We start from the raw sequence: 11,955 nt of genomic DNA, 5'->3' as shown, positions 1-11,955 counted from the left end.
GATAATATGAAATATGAAATTAGATATATGACCAGGGCTGGTCGAGTGGTTAGCGCGCAGACCTCACAGTTAAGAGATCAAGGTTCAATTCACAATCACAGGGCACATATAGACAAACAACCATTCACACTCACATTCATACCTATGGATAATTTGGAGTCATCAATTAACCTAACATGCGTGTTTTGGGAATGTGGGAAAACATGGACACTCCACACCAAGCAGAGAATCGAACCGAGGTCTTCCCGATCTCTTGACTGTGTGGGCCACCGTGTGGACACATTAATGACTTAATAATAATAATAAATAATAATGCACCTTGTCCACCAGATACGTATACTGTATCTGCCCTGGACTACTTACTATATGGGGTTATGTTAAAATGATCATGTATTGTATGTAAATAAAAAAAAGTTAAAAAAAAAAAAAAAGGGGGAGGGTAATCAACGTCCATTGCATCATCGGCGAGGGAATGCTAAAGCAAATAAGGTAAAAAAAAAAAAAAATTAATTCAATATATGTTTCATTCTACTAATAGTGCCCATACAGACATTTATGAAAGCTTCAATTTCTACTATTTATTGTGTAATAATGTCACTATTATAAGCTTTTGAAATACATTTATTCCATCAAAAGTATGCATACTGTTAAAAGTGCCGTTCAAAAGTGTCAAACCCAATTAGATATATCGGCCATCTTTCTTTACCACTAAGCCGTGGTCACGTGTTGGCCTGTGTGAGTGTCTTTAGTGTGTTTACTGTGTTAGTGGTCCAAGCTGGGGGGGGTGGGGGGGGGAATGCACGCTGAGATTAAAAGGTGTGCAGGCAGGTTAAAGGATAAGATTATAGCCTGCAGACGTTATGGCTAATCTCCTCCAGGAAGCTCGCCACGCTGGAGTGAACGGGAATTGAATTAAGACTCACGTCTTGGTCTCGTTGGCTTCCTTCTGCATGATGTCCAGGATCATGCGACAGGCCGACGAGCAGCCTTCAGGAGAGGAGTGGATGGTGATTGGCTTCTCTGCCGCCCCTGCGTTTTCCTTTCGATGGATGTCAACTCTGGCAGGAAGATGACATAAATAAAGCATGTGCTGCAATGTACTGCAAAAAAGGCCAGTAAGGATAATTCATAATGCCGCCTACAGAGAACATACTAACTCCTTATTTCTAAAATCACAAATAATTCAACTTGCTGATATAGTTCATCTTCAAACAGCTAAAATAATGCATAAGCCTAAGAATAACCAATTAGCTAAAAATGTCATCAAATAAAAATAAAAATAAAAATAAAAATAAAAATAAAAATAAAAATAAAAATAAAAATAAAAATAAAAATAAAAATAAAAATAAAAATAAAAATAAAAATAAAAATAAAAATAAAAATAAAAATAAAAATAAAAATAAAAATAAATATATTAGGAAAGCAGGAAGTGAACAAATGTAACAGTTACTGATTGTAAAATTACCAGATGGAGGGGTAGGATTTATTAAGCTTTGCTTCTTCCTACTCCTTTTGGACATGTGGAACTGTGAAAACCATTACACTTACCATTTACCATGATGCAAGGACTTTTGTGACCTTGCAACTTCCTGTATGCAGTTTCTAATAACGTCTATCTAAAATTAGCAACATGGCAAACGCAGATCTAACTTAATCCAAACATAAAAAGAAGCAGAAAGCACGATGGTCATCATTTATCCTTACTTTGACTGCGTCTGCTTGGTGACGTTCTTAATGGTGAGTCCTTCCTTTCCGATGATGGCGCCCACGAACTGCGTGGGCACGAGCATGCGCAGGGGGAAGTCGTGTTGCTGGCGAGGCCGCGGGACGCTGAAGCCTCCAGAAGGCCCGGGCTGAGACGGTTCTTGGTCCCGTGACAATCTGCCACCACCACCACCACCACCACCGCCGCCGCCGCCGCGTCGACCTCGAGGAGCCTGAACGGGCGGAGCGGCGTCTGAGTCCATGATGTAGGACACCTTGAAAGAGTAGTCGTCACACTGCTGGCCTGTCAGCTTCTCAATAGCTCTGCAGGATGGAGGAACAAAGAGGAAGTATTTGGACTGGTGAGAAAGGTAGTCAACAGGAAATGTGTTATTCATTCAGAAAAAAATATCATAATTAAATTCAGCACACAACAACCTGACTTTTTGACAATTGAACTGCTGCTCCGTATAAATAAAGCACCAACACTTACTCTTTAGCTTCCTCCTTGGTTGCGTACGTAACATTCACCACCGCCGTTTCTGTGTCAGTGTTGACTATGAAGAGGAAGACAAGAAATGCATGATACTATTGAGGTTAAGTAAACAAGGATTTCCCTGCATAAGGAAAAAACTGTATCACAATTACATAATCACAGGCAGTGATGTATGTATTCAAGTCAATAAAGGAAAACATGGAAGAGTTCTGTACCTTGTTCCACGTTTTCTACAGTACCATATTGAGCAAGCAGGCCATCAAAGTCCTAACGGAAACAAGAAAGTATCAGTAAGTTAGTACAAAAAAAGTACACAAAAATGACCCATTAACCAGTGACGTCATTAGGCATATTTTAGGGGGGCTTCTTTTTTTTTTTTTTTTTTTATTAATTTTGTTTTCTTACAAAAAAAAATCTCTGACAAATTTCATGTAATAGGGCAAAAGCAGGCTAATACTAGCCTACTACTATTTCTAGTAGTAGTAGTAAAAATCAGAAGAAGTATTCATTCATTCATTCATTTTCTACCGCTTTTTCCTCAAGAGTCGTGTTTTTCTGCTTGTTTCTCATAATATTCTAAATATTACGACTTCAAATGTCTTTTTCAACTTTATATATACAAAAAAAGGCTTCGCTACACATCTTATCAATAAAACCTAGCCCACTATCTTTGGAAATTCCAAAGGTTCCCGATTTTTTTCATATTCTGCATCATAGTATCCGGAATTATTAAAATATCTGGATCATTAATTCATTATTTTCTACAGCTTATCCTCACAGGGTGGTGCTGGAGCCTATCCCAGCCGTCTTCAGGCGAGAGGCGGGGTACACCCTGGACTGGTGTCCAGCCAATCACAGGGCACATATAGACAAACAACCATTCACACTCACATTCATACCTATGGACAATTTGGAGTCGCTAATTAACCTAGCATGTTTTTGGAATGTGGGAGGAAACCGGAGCAAACTCCACACAGAGCTGGCCGAGGGTGGGATTGAACCCTGGTCTCCAAGCTGCTCCACACACCACTTACCTGCCAAAAAATAGCATTTGAAAACATGGGAAATGTCCAGTGAAAATAGGCTGTAATGTTGATCAAATCTATTAAGTAGAAGCAAAATAAATATAAAATATAATATATAACAAAAATAAATATTGAGTGTAGTGTAGCAGTAGTGATGTCATCACTGGAAAGAGACGGAATAAAGGTTGAGCAAAATGAGCATTTGAATGGAAAATCCACATTTCTCTTACTAGGCACAGTTTCCTCTTTGTTGTGCCGCTTATATTTTTGTGATACACTTCATACATCCTGGGCTGCACGGTGGATGAGTGGTTAGTTCGCATGCCTCACAGCTAGAAGACCCGAGTTCAATTCCACCCTCGGGCATCTAAAATCATGCTAGGTTATTTGGCGACTCCAAATTGTCCATAGGTATGAATGTGAGTGTGAATGGTTGTTTGTCTATATGTGCCCTGTGATTGGCTGGCCACCAGTCCAGGGTGTACCCCGCCTCTCGCTCGAAGACAGCTGGGATAGGCTCCAGCACCACCCTGTGAGGATAAGCGGTAGAAAATGACTGAATGAATGAATGAATTTATAACTCCACCATCCCAGGCCGAAATAAGGTGACATTTGTTTGTTTGTTTTTTTTAAGTCTGCCATTGTCCCAAGGACCTCCCTCATGGACATCCTGTCAATGCTTTACTTCATATTGTTTGAACACACACACACACACACACACACACACACACACCTCACCTCCCACTGTAGATGAGGGGGAATGTTCCGGATCTGAATCTTCCGACTCCTGCGGAGATGAGAGACACAGATGCAATGAATTTAACAGACCTGAAGCACGCAAACTTGCACACTTGAGAATCATCAACCACCTACCAATATATATAGAAATCGCACTTAAATATAAAATAAAATAAAATAAAATAAATTTAATTTTTTTTAAGAATTTTTAAAGATTTTTTTAAGATTTTTTTTATTTTTTGGCCAAGAGATAAAGTTGTGTGACGTTTGAGAAACTTGTAGTTCACTCATGATGGACACAAGTGAGATTTAATTTAATTTAATTTAATTTAATTTAATTTAATTTAATTTAATTTAATTTAATTTAATTTAATTTAATTTAATTTAATTTAATTTAATTTAATTTAATTTAATTTAATTTAATTTAATTTAATTTAATCAAATCTCACTTGTGTCCATCATGAGTGAACTACAAGTTTCTCAAACGTCACACACAACTTTATCTCTTGGCCAAAAAAAAAAAAATCTCACGATCTAGCACGCAGACCTCACAGCAAGGAGACCAGGGTTCAATTCCACCCTCGGCCATCTAAAAACATGCTAGGTTAATTAGCGACTCCAAATTGTCCATAGGTATGAATGTGAGTGTGAATGGTTGTTTGTCTATATGTGCCCTGTGATTGGCTGGCCACCAGTCCAGGGTGTACCCCACCTCTCTCCTGAAGACAGCTGGGATAGGCTCCAGCACCTCCCGCGACCCTCGTGAAAAAAAGCGGTAGAAAATGAATGAATGAATGAATCTTCTTATTTCCTTCAACCAAGTTAGAGTAAGAGGTGCTTTTTTTTTTGTTATTTTGCAAGAGAGATTATGTCTTCCACGGATTGTTACTCCTGTCTCCATAAAACTTCAGTTACCATGGTTACACTTCCCCCACATCATCACATCATTGAGTTCCTCTATCATTGTCAGGCTTAGTTATCGTCTCCAAAATACATTTTTGATATTGATTGAAATGACAGAGGCTGCACGGCGGTTGAGTGGTTTGCACGCATGCCTCACAGCTAGGAAACCCGAGTTCAATTCCACGCTCGGCCATGTCTGTGTGGAGTTTGCATGTTTTCCCCGTGCATGCGTGGGTTTCCTCCCACATTCCAAAAACATGCTAGGTTAATTAGCGACTCCAAATTGTCCATAGGTATGAATGTGAGTGTGAATGGTTGTTTGTCTATATGTGCACTGTGATTGGCTGGGATAAGTGGTAGAAAATGAATGAACTCCCTTATGTTGACAATTATTTGACAAAAGAATGTTCAAAAGATGACATAGCATTATGTTGTCTTTAGCATTAGCTTTTTGGTTGTTGTTGTTTTTTTTAACTGCATTATTTTTCGTGCAATGAGTGTAAGGAACACCCCAAATTATACAACAAATTAAGGCATTAAACATCAACATTTCCATTTATTCCCAGTCGTAACTCTTGTTTTATATTTCTATGAAATCCAACGCCTTGCCGGAATATACTGCATTATCAATATTTTTTTTTTCATCATTGTGTTTTATGAGTTCAAGCAACAACATAAAAACACACACAAAGTGTGAGAAACAACATCGATCAATATGTGAGAGCAGTTGACGAGAGAAGCAGAGATAATAAATAATAATAACAGAGATAATAAAAAAAAAACACCATCATCACGCAGCAACTTGACACCCAAAGCTCCTTAAGAGAACACAATCAGTCGACATTCCAGGAACTGAAGAGATGGATGGATTGAAAGTGGGAGAAATTAGTGCCGTCTGCGGTCGGCTCGTAACACATTCCTCCATCAAGGTTTGTTTTTGTTTTTTTTTTCTGCATCATTCCTTGCGGGAATGTGCGCATGGAAACGAGCAGAGGTTGGCACTCTTTCTGATTGTGCTTTCCCAAGGAAAAAGCATCACCCAGATTTTTAGGACATTCCACTCCACACCTCATTCATCCAAAAAACGCTGTAAACAAATTGAAGTTTGATGTGTTTGACATCTGTACTTTCGTGCTACTGTCGTAACGTTCTAGGATTGAAATTGGGATTTTGCAACGCATGGCACTCAGCACTATTCTACGGAAGCAAAATTGGTTTTTTGAACATGTTCTATTCATGCAAAAGTACAGCGGCATTTGTCCGGGAATGTCTGCTTGGATCTTTGCATTGATTTTACTAATTGACATCATTGATCCGTGCTGATGTGCTGCAATGCAGACCACTTGAACTCCAGAAAGCAATTCCCTTACAAATAGCGTGGGAATTCGACCAAATGAGGACTTTATTGCAGATATAAGACATCATATTGTCACCACTGTCATTACAGTCTCCATATGTGCAGTATAAGGAAATTTAATTCCTATTAATTCATATTTTTTATATGGATAAATTATAAGTATTTTAAAATAGTGAATTACTTGGTGTTTTGTCTATTTTTTAATAATTTTTGGTGGGGATTTTTTTCTGAAATATTTCAACTTTCATCCATAACTTTTCTTTTTGTAATATTTTGACTTTATTCCCGCATTATAACTTTTTTCTCAACCTAATTTCCCCCCAAAATCCTTTATTTTTTCATGTTTTTTTCTTTCAACTATCAACATTTTATGCTCCTAAAATAATTTTTTTTTTCCTGTTGGAATACAAATTTTTTTCACATTATATTTATTATATTCTTTTAAAAACAGCTGTTTTTCCTCCCATTTCTGCTGTTTTGTTTAATTTTCCAACTTGATAATGAATTCATTCACATATTTTGACTTCTTTCTCATATCATCATAACTTTTTTGATGTTTTTCTGCTTGTTTCTCATTAAAAGAAATCCTCCAACCATGCCCTTTGCTAATTGAACCTACCACTTTACACAGGATGGCTTAGTATACCATAAAAGGCTTCGCTACACATCTTAAAATAAAACCTAGCCCACTATCTTTGAAAATTCCAAAGGTTCCCCATTTTTTTTCATATTCTTCATCATAGTATCCGGAATTATTACAATATCTGGATCATTCATTCATTCATTTTCTACCGCTTATCCTCATGGGGGTGCTGGAGCCTATCCCAGCTGTCTTCGAGCGAGAGGCGGCCTGGACTGGTGGCCAGCCAATCACAGGGCACATATAGACAAACAACCATTCACACTCACATTCATACCTATGGACAATTTGGAGTCGCTAATTAACCTAGCATGTTTTTGGAATGTGGGAGGAAACCGGAGTACCCGGAAAAAATCCACGCATGCACACAGGGAGAACATGCAAACTCCACACAGACATGGCAGAGAGTGGAATTGAACCCCCGGGTCTCCTAGCTGTGAGGTCTAACCCCATGACCGTCGTGATTTGATATTTTGTAGCGCCTGTTGGGAACAGGCGTGTTAGCAAGGAAGCTAGTGGGAAAACAGGTGATCCATGATCACCACGGCAACAGAAGAAAATGCTCTGAAACGATTGGTTTTAAAATTTAAAGTCCATATTGTCTTCGCAAAACCAACACGCTATTCTTAACATGTATTTTGTTCACAAATATGCAGCTTCCTGGATTGACATCTTTTCGGAAAAAGTGACACCCCTTCTTATTTTAAGCATTCCTGTGGCTGCAGGCTTAGCAGAACATCCCCGCCTGTCTGTCTGTCTGTGGATGTGCAGAGAGACCCACAACACTGTGGGCTGTTTACACACAAGGTGAACCCAGAGCCCTTCCTCTGCTCCTCCCAATCCCACCAGACGAGACCAGGATCCAAACTGAATGGTCACTTAATGTTTGGGATATGTGACCAAGTCTGCCTGCTGCTGCTGGTGAGCAGCCAACAAGAGAAGGAGGTAGAAATCCTCTCAATTTGGCCTTTAAGTATAATCCCAGGGTGGCCACCCTCATTTGAAAAGCTAATATTTACTGCTCGCACCTGCGCCGCCTCAAACGCTGTGTGCCTGCGCATGAACCAGCACGCAAAGCTGGGCCCAGGAAAGAAAGTATTCGTCCATCAACGAGATGATGAACATGACTGACAGACAACTCTGTGGAGGAGTCACACTCGCTGAGCTAGGACTGTAAATCACATGATTGGTGTCGTTATAGGACTCATACTGACTGGTTTGTACTATTTCAAGTAACCTCAACCGCAACAGAAATGAATTATCATCTAAGTTATTTATTTAAAACCGCATAATTACTAGTAGTGTCTCTCAGACAGGGATGTTTATTAATAAAAAAAAATTGATAATAGTCAGCTAAAGGAGGATTCATTCATTCATTTTCTACCGTTTATCCACACAAGGGGGTGCTGGAGCCTATCCCAGCTGTCTTTACATCCTGGACTGGTCGCCAGCCCATCACAGGGCACATATGTGTCTTTGGAAACAGTCGTGGCAAGAATCACATAAAAGTATTTTACAAAGAGTCTTTAGTGTTGAATTGAAGATATATATCTCATGGCAAAACCAGAAGGTGGTGTTGGAGAGGAAGATATTGATGTCACTGCCCACATTGTGTCTTTGGAAATAGTCGTGGCAAGAATCACATAAAAGTATTTTACAAAGAGTCTTTAGTGTTGAATTGAAGATAAAACTAATGGCAAAACCAGAAGGTGGTGTTGGAGAGGAAGATATTGATGTCACTGCCCACATTGTGTCTTTGGAAACAGTCGTGGCAAGAATCACATAAAAGTATTTTACAAAGAGTCTTTAGTGTTGAATTGAAGATATATATCTCATGGCAAAACCAGAAGGTGGTGTTGGAGAGGAAGATATTGATGTCACTGCCCACATTGTGTCTTTGGAAACAGTCGTGGCAAGAATCACATAAAAGTATTTTACAAAGAGTCTTTAGTGTTGAATTGAAGATAAAACTCATGGCAAAACCAGAAGGTGGTGTTGGAGAGGAAGATATTGATGTCACTGCCCACATTGTGTCTTTGGAAACAGTCGTGGCAAGAAACACATAAAAGTATTTTACAAAGAGTCTTTAGTGCTGAATTGAAGATATATAACTCATGGCAAAACCTGAAGGTGGTGTTGGAGAGGAAGATATTGATGTCACTGCCCACATTGTGTCTTTGGAAACAGTCGTGGCAAGAATCACATAAAAGTATTTTACAAAGAGTCTTTAGTGTTGAATTGAAGATATATAACTCATGGCAAAACCAGAAGGTGGTGTTGGAGAGGAAGATATTGATGTCACTGCCCACATTGTGTCTTTGGAAACAGTCGTGGCAAGAATCACATAAAAGTATTTTACAAAGAGTCTTTAGTGTTGAATTGAAGATATAACTCATGGCAAAACTAGAAGGTGATGTTGGAGAGGAAGATATTGATGTCACTGCCCACATTGTGTCTTTGGAAACAGTCGTGGCAAGAAACAAATAAAAGTATTTTACAAAGAGTCTTTAGTGTTGAATTGAAGATATAACTCATGGCAAAACCAGAAGGTGGTGTTGGAGAGGAAGATATTGATGTCACTGCCCACATTGTGTCTTTGGAAATAGTCATGGCAAGAATCACGTCCTCAATGAAGGTAAAAGGTACCGTTTTTCCTGGAAGGAATTAATTAGATTATTTCTGAAGAGAAACATTTATTTGTTTTTTTCTCAGATTTTTTGGAACAAATTAATGACGTGAACTAAAGTTCCACTCAATGACATGCCAGGTGGGAGTAATAATAATTCATAATTTTTTAAATATGACACTATTTTACAAAGAGTCTTTAGTGTTGAATTGAAAATATAACTCATGGCAAAACAAGAAGGTGGTGTTGGAGAGGAAAATATTGATGTCACTGCCCACATTGTGTCTTTGGAAACAGTCGTGGGAAGAATCACATAAAAGTATTTTACAAAGAGTCTTTAGTGTTGAATTGAAGATAAAACTCATGGCAAAACCAGCAGGTGGTGTTGGAGAGGAAGATATTGATGTCACTGCCCACATTGTGTCTTTGGAAATAGTCATGGCAAGAATCACGTCCTCAATGAAGGTAAAAGGTACCGTTTTTCTGGAAGGAATTAATTTGATCTCCATTATTTCTGAAGAGAAACATTTATTAGTTTTTTTTCCAGATTTTTTTGGAACAAATTAATGACACAAACTAAAGTTCCAGTCATAAATTACATGCCAAGTGAGAGTAATAATTAATAATTAATCTTTTTATATATATGACACTATTTTACAAAGAGTCTTTAGTGTTGAATTGAAGATATAACTCATGGCAAAACCAGAAGGTGGTGTTGGAGAGGAAAATATTGATGTCACTGCCCACATTGTGTCTTTGGAAACAGTCGTGGGAAGAATCACATAAAAGTATTTTACAAAGAGTCTTTAGTGTTGAATTGAAGATATAACTAATGGCAAAACCAGAAGGTAGTGTTGGATAGGAAGATATTGATGTCACTGCCCACATTGTGTCTTTTAACAGTTGTGGCAAGAATCACGTAAAAGTAACCGTTTTTCTGGAAGAAATAAATTTGATTTCCATTATTTCTGAAACATTTATTTGTTTCTGATTTTCTGGAACAAATGAATGATTCAAAATATAACTCATGGCAAAACCAGAAGGTGGTCTTTTTTTAATATGACACTATTGAGTCTTTAATAGTGTTAATGAAATTAAAAAAAACACTAAATAAAGATAAAAAAAACCTTGAACATTCTTTCTGTGAAATATAAATGGATCCAAAACTACAATCTGGCTACTTTGTACGGAAACAGTACTTTGACATGAGGGACAAAAATGTCACGTTTTTCCACTGTGAATGTAAAAGATTGCCCAAAGAAAGTATGGCATTTAATGAGGTCCCTGAAAGCCTTGTTTACATCAACCGTCCGGCCGGCCCGCTTGTGTGTGAGGAAGGCCGTCCTGTCAGTGACAGCTCACAGGCTCAGCGGGAGGCTCACTTTGGATGAATAAAGAGACATCCCAAATAGCTTTTCAGTCCACTGGGCCGGTCCGCCAGCATGCTGTCTAACGAAGCCTCCACAAACATTACTCCTAATTGTTCTTTATGCAAAAAAAAACAAAACATTTTTTTACAACCTTGCTTCCTTCTGAACCCATTTAGTTGTCAACATTGTCCATTATCACAACCTACTAGAAATAGATTTGTTGCTTTCTTGCACCGTGCAGCGAAAGATTGATGTCCTATCAAAAAAAAAAACTTTTCGTTTTTACATTTTATACCACAGAGAGAAAACAGGAAATGAAATACTGCTGCAACTTGTGACTGTATTTTTGCCTCAAATCAAGACTTGCATTATTGCATATCAGACATGTTAATAAAGTCTTCCTTAATATCATACCGGAAGTAACTAGTCATGTGACTGATATGTGATATACACATATAGTAAACTTATGTCTGTCCATTCAAGCACAAAAATGATGTTAGAAACATACGTCTGTCATTCATTCATTCATTCATTCATTCATTTTCGACCACTTTTTCGTCACAAGGGGTCGCAGGGGTGCTGGAGCCTATCCCAGCTGTCTTTGGGCGAGAGTACACCCTGGACTGGTGGCCAGCCAATCACAGGGCACATATAGACAAACAACCATTCACACTCACATTCATACCTATGGACAATTTGGAGTCGCTAATTAACCTAGCATGTTTTTGGAATGTGGGAGGAAACCGGAGTACCCGGAGAAAACCCACGCATGCACGGGGAGAACATACAAACTCCATACAAAGATGACCAAGGTTGGGCAAAGACAAAATAAGAAGCCAAAAAGTTACCACTTCCACACAAAATAGGAGGAGAACTCATTCATTCATTCATTTTCTACCACTTATCCTCACGAGGGTCGCAGGGGTGCTGGAGCCTATCCCAGCTGTCTTTGGGCAAGAGGCGGAATACACCCTGGACTGGTGGCCAGCCAATCACAGGGCACATATAGACAAACAACCATTCACACTCACATTCATACCTATGGACAATTTGGAATCCGAGCATGTTTTTGGAATGTGGGAGGAAACCGGAGTAC

General features: G+C 38.6%; 1 protein-coding gene across 5 annotated transcripts in view; it reads right to left on the bottom strand.

The window, feature by feature from the left end:
• Positions 1-11,955, bottom strand: part of igf2bp2a (insulin-like growth factor 2 mRNA binding protein 2a) — a 46,724-nt gene that overhangs the window by 12,237 nt on the left and 22,532 nt on the right. For 4 of the 5 annotated variants that reach the window (XM_058081743.2, XM_058081741.2, XM_058081739.2 and 1 more), the window contains 5 exons: positions 3,964-4,012; positions 2,416-2,467; positions 2,198-2,261; positions 1,705-2,028; positions 924-1,058 (listed from right to left, as the gene is read on the bottom strand). In XM_058081743.2, coding sequence (XP_057937726.2) covers positions 924-1,058; positions 1,705-2,028; positions 2,198-2,261; positions 2,416-2,467; positions 3,964-4,012 — 624 coding nt within the window. The remainder of the gene's footprint in view (positions 1-923; positions 1,059-1,704; positions 2,029-2,197; positions 2,262-2,415; positions 2,468-3,963; positions 4,013-11,955) is intronic. The other variant, XM_058081742.2, reaches the window with a different exon arrangement.

The sequence above is a fragment of the Doryrhamphus excisus genome, linkage group LG12, assembly GCF_037039965.1.
Source record: "Doryrhamphus excisus strain RoL-2023G ecotype Guam linkage group LG12, RoL_Dexc_Guam_v1.1, whole genome shotgun sequence".
NCBI classification, from domain to species: Eukaryota; Metazoa; Chordata; class Actinopteri; order Syngnathiformes; family Syngnathidae; genus Doryrhamphus; species Doryrhamphus excisus.
The sequence above is the reverse complement of the archived record's forward strand: the minus strand, read 5'-3'. Positions and strand labels throughout refer to the sequence as shown.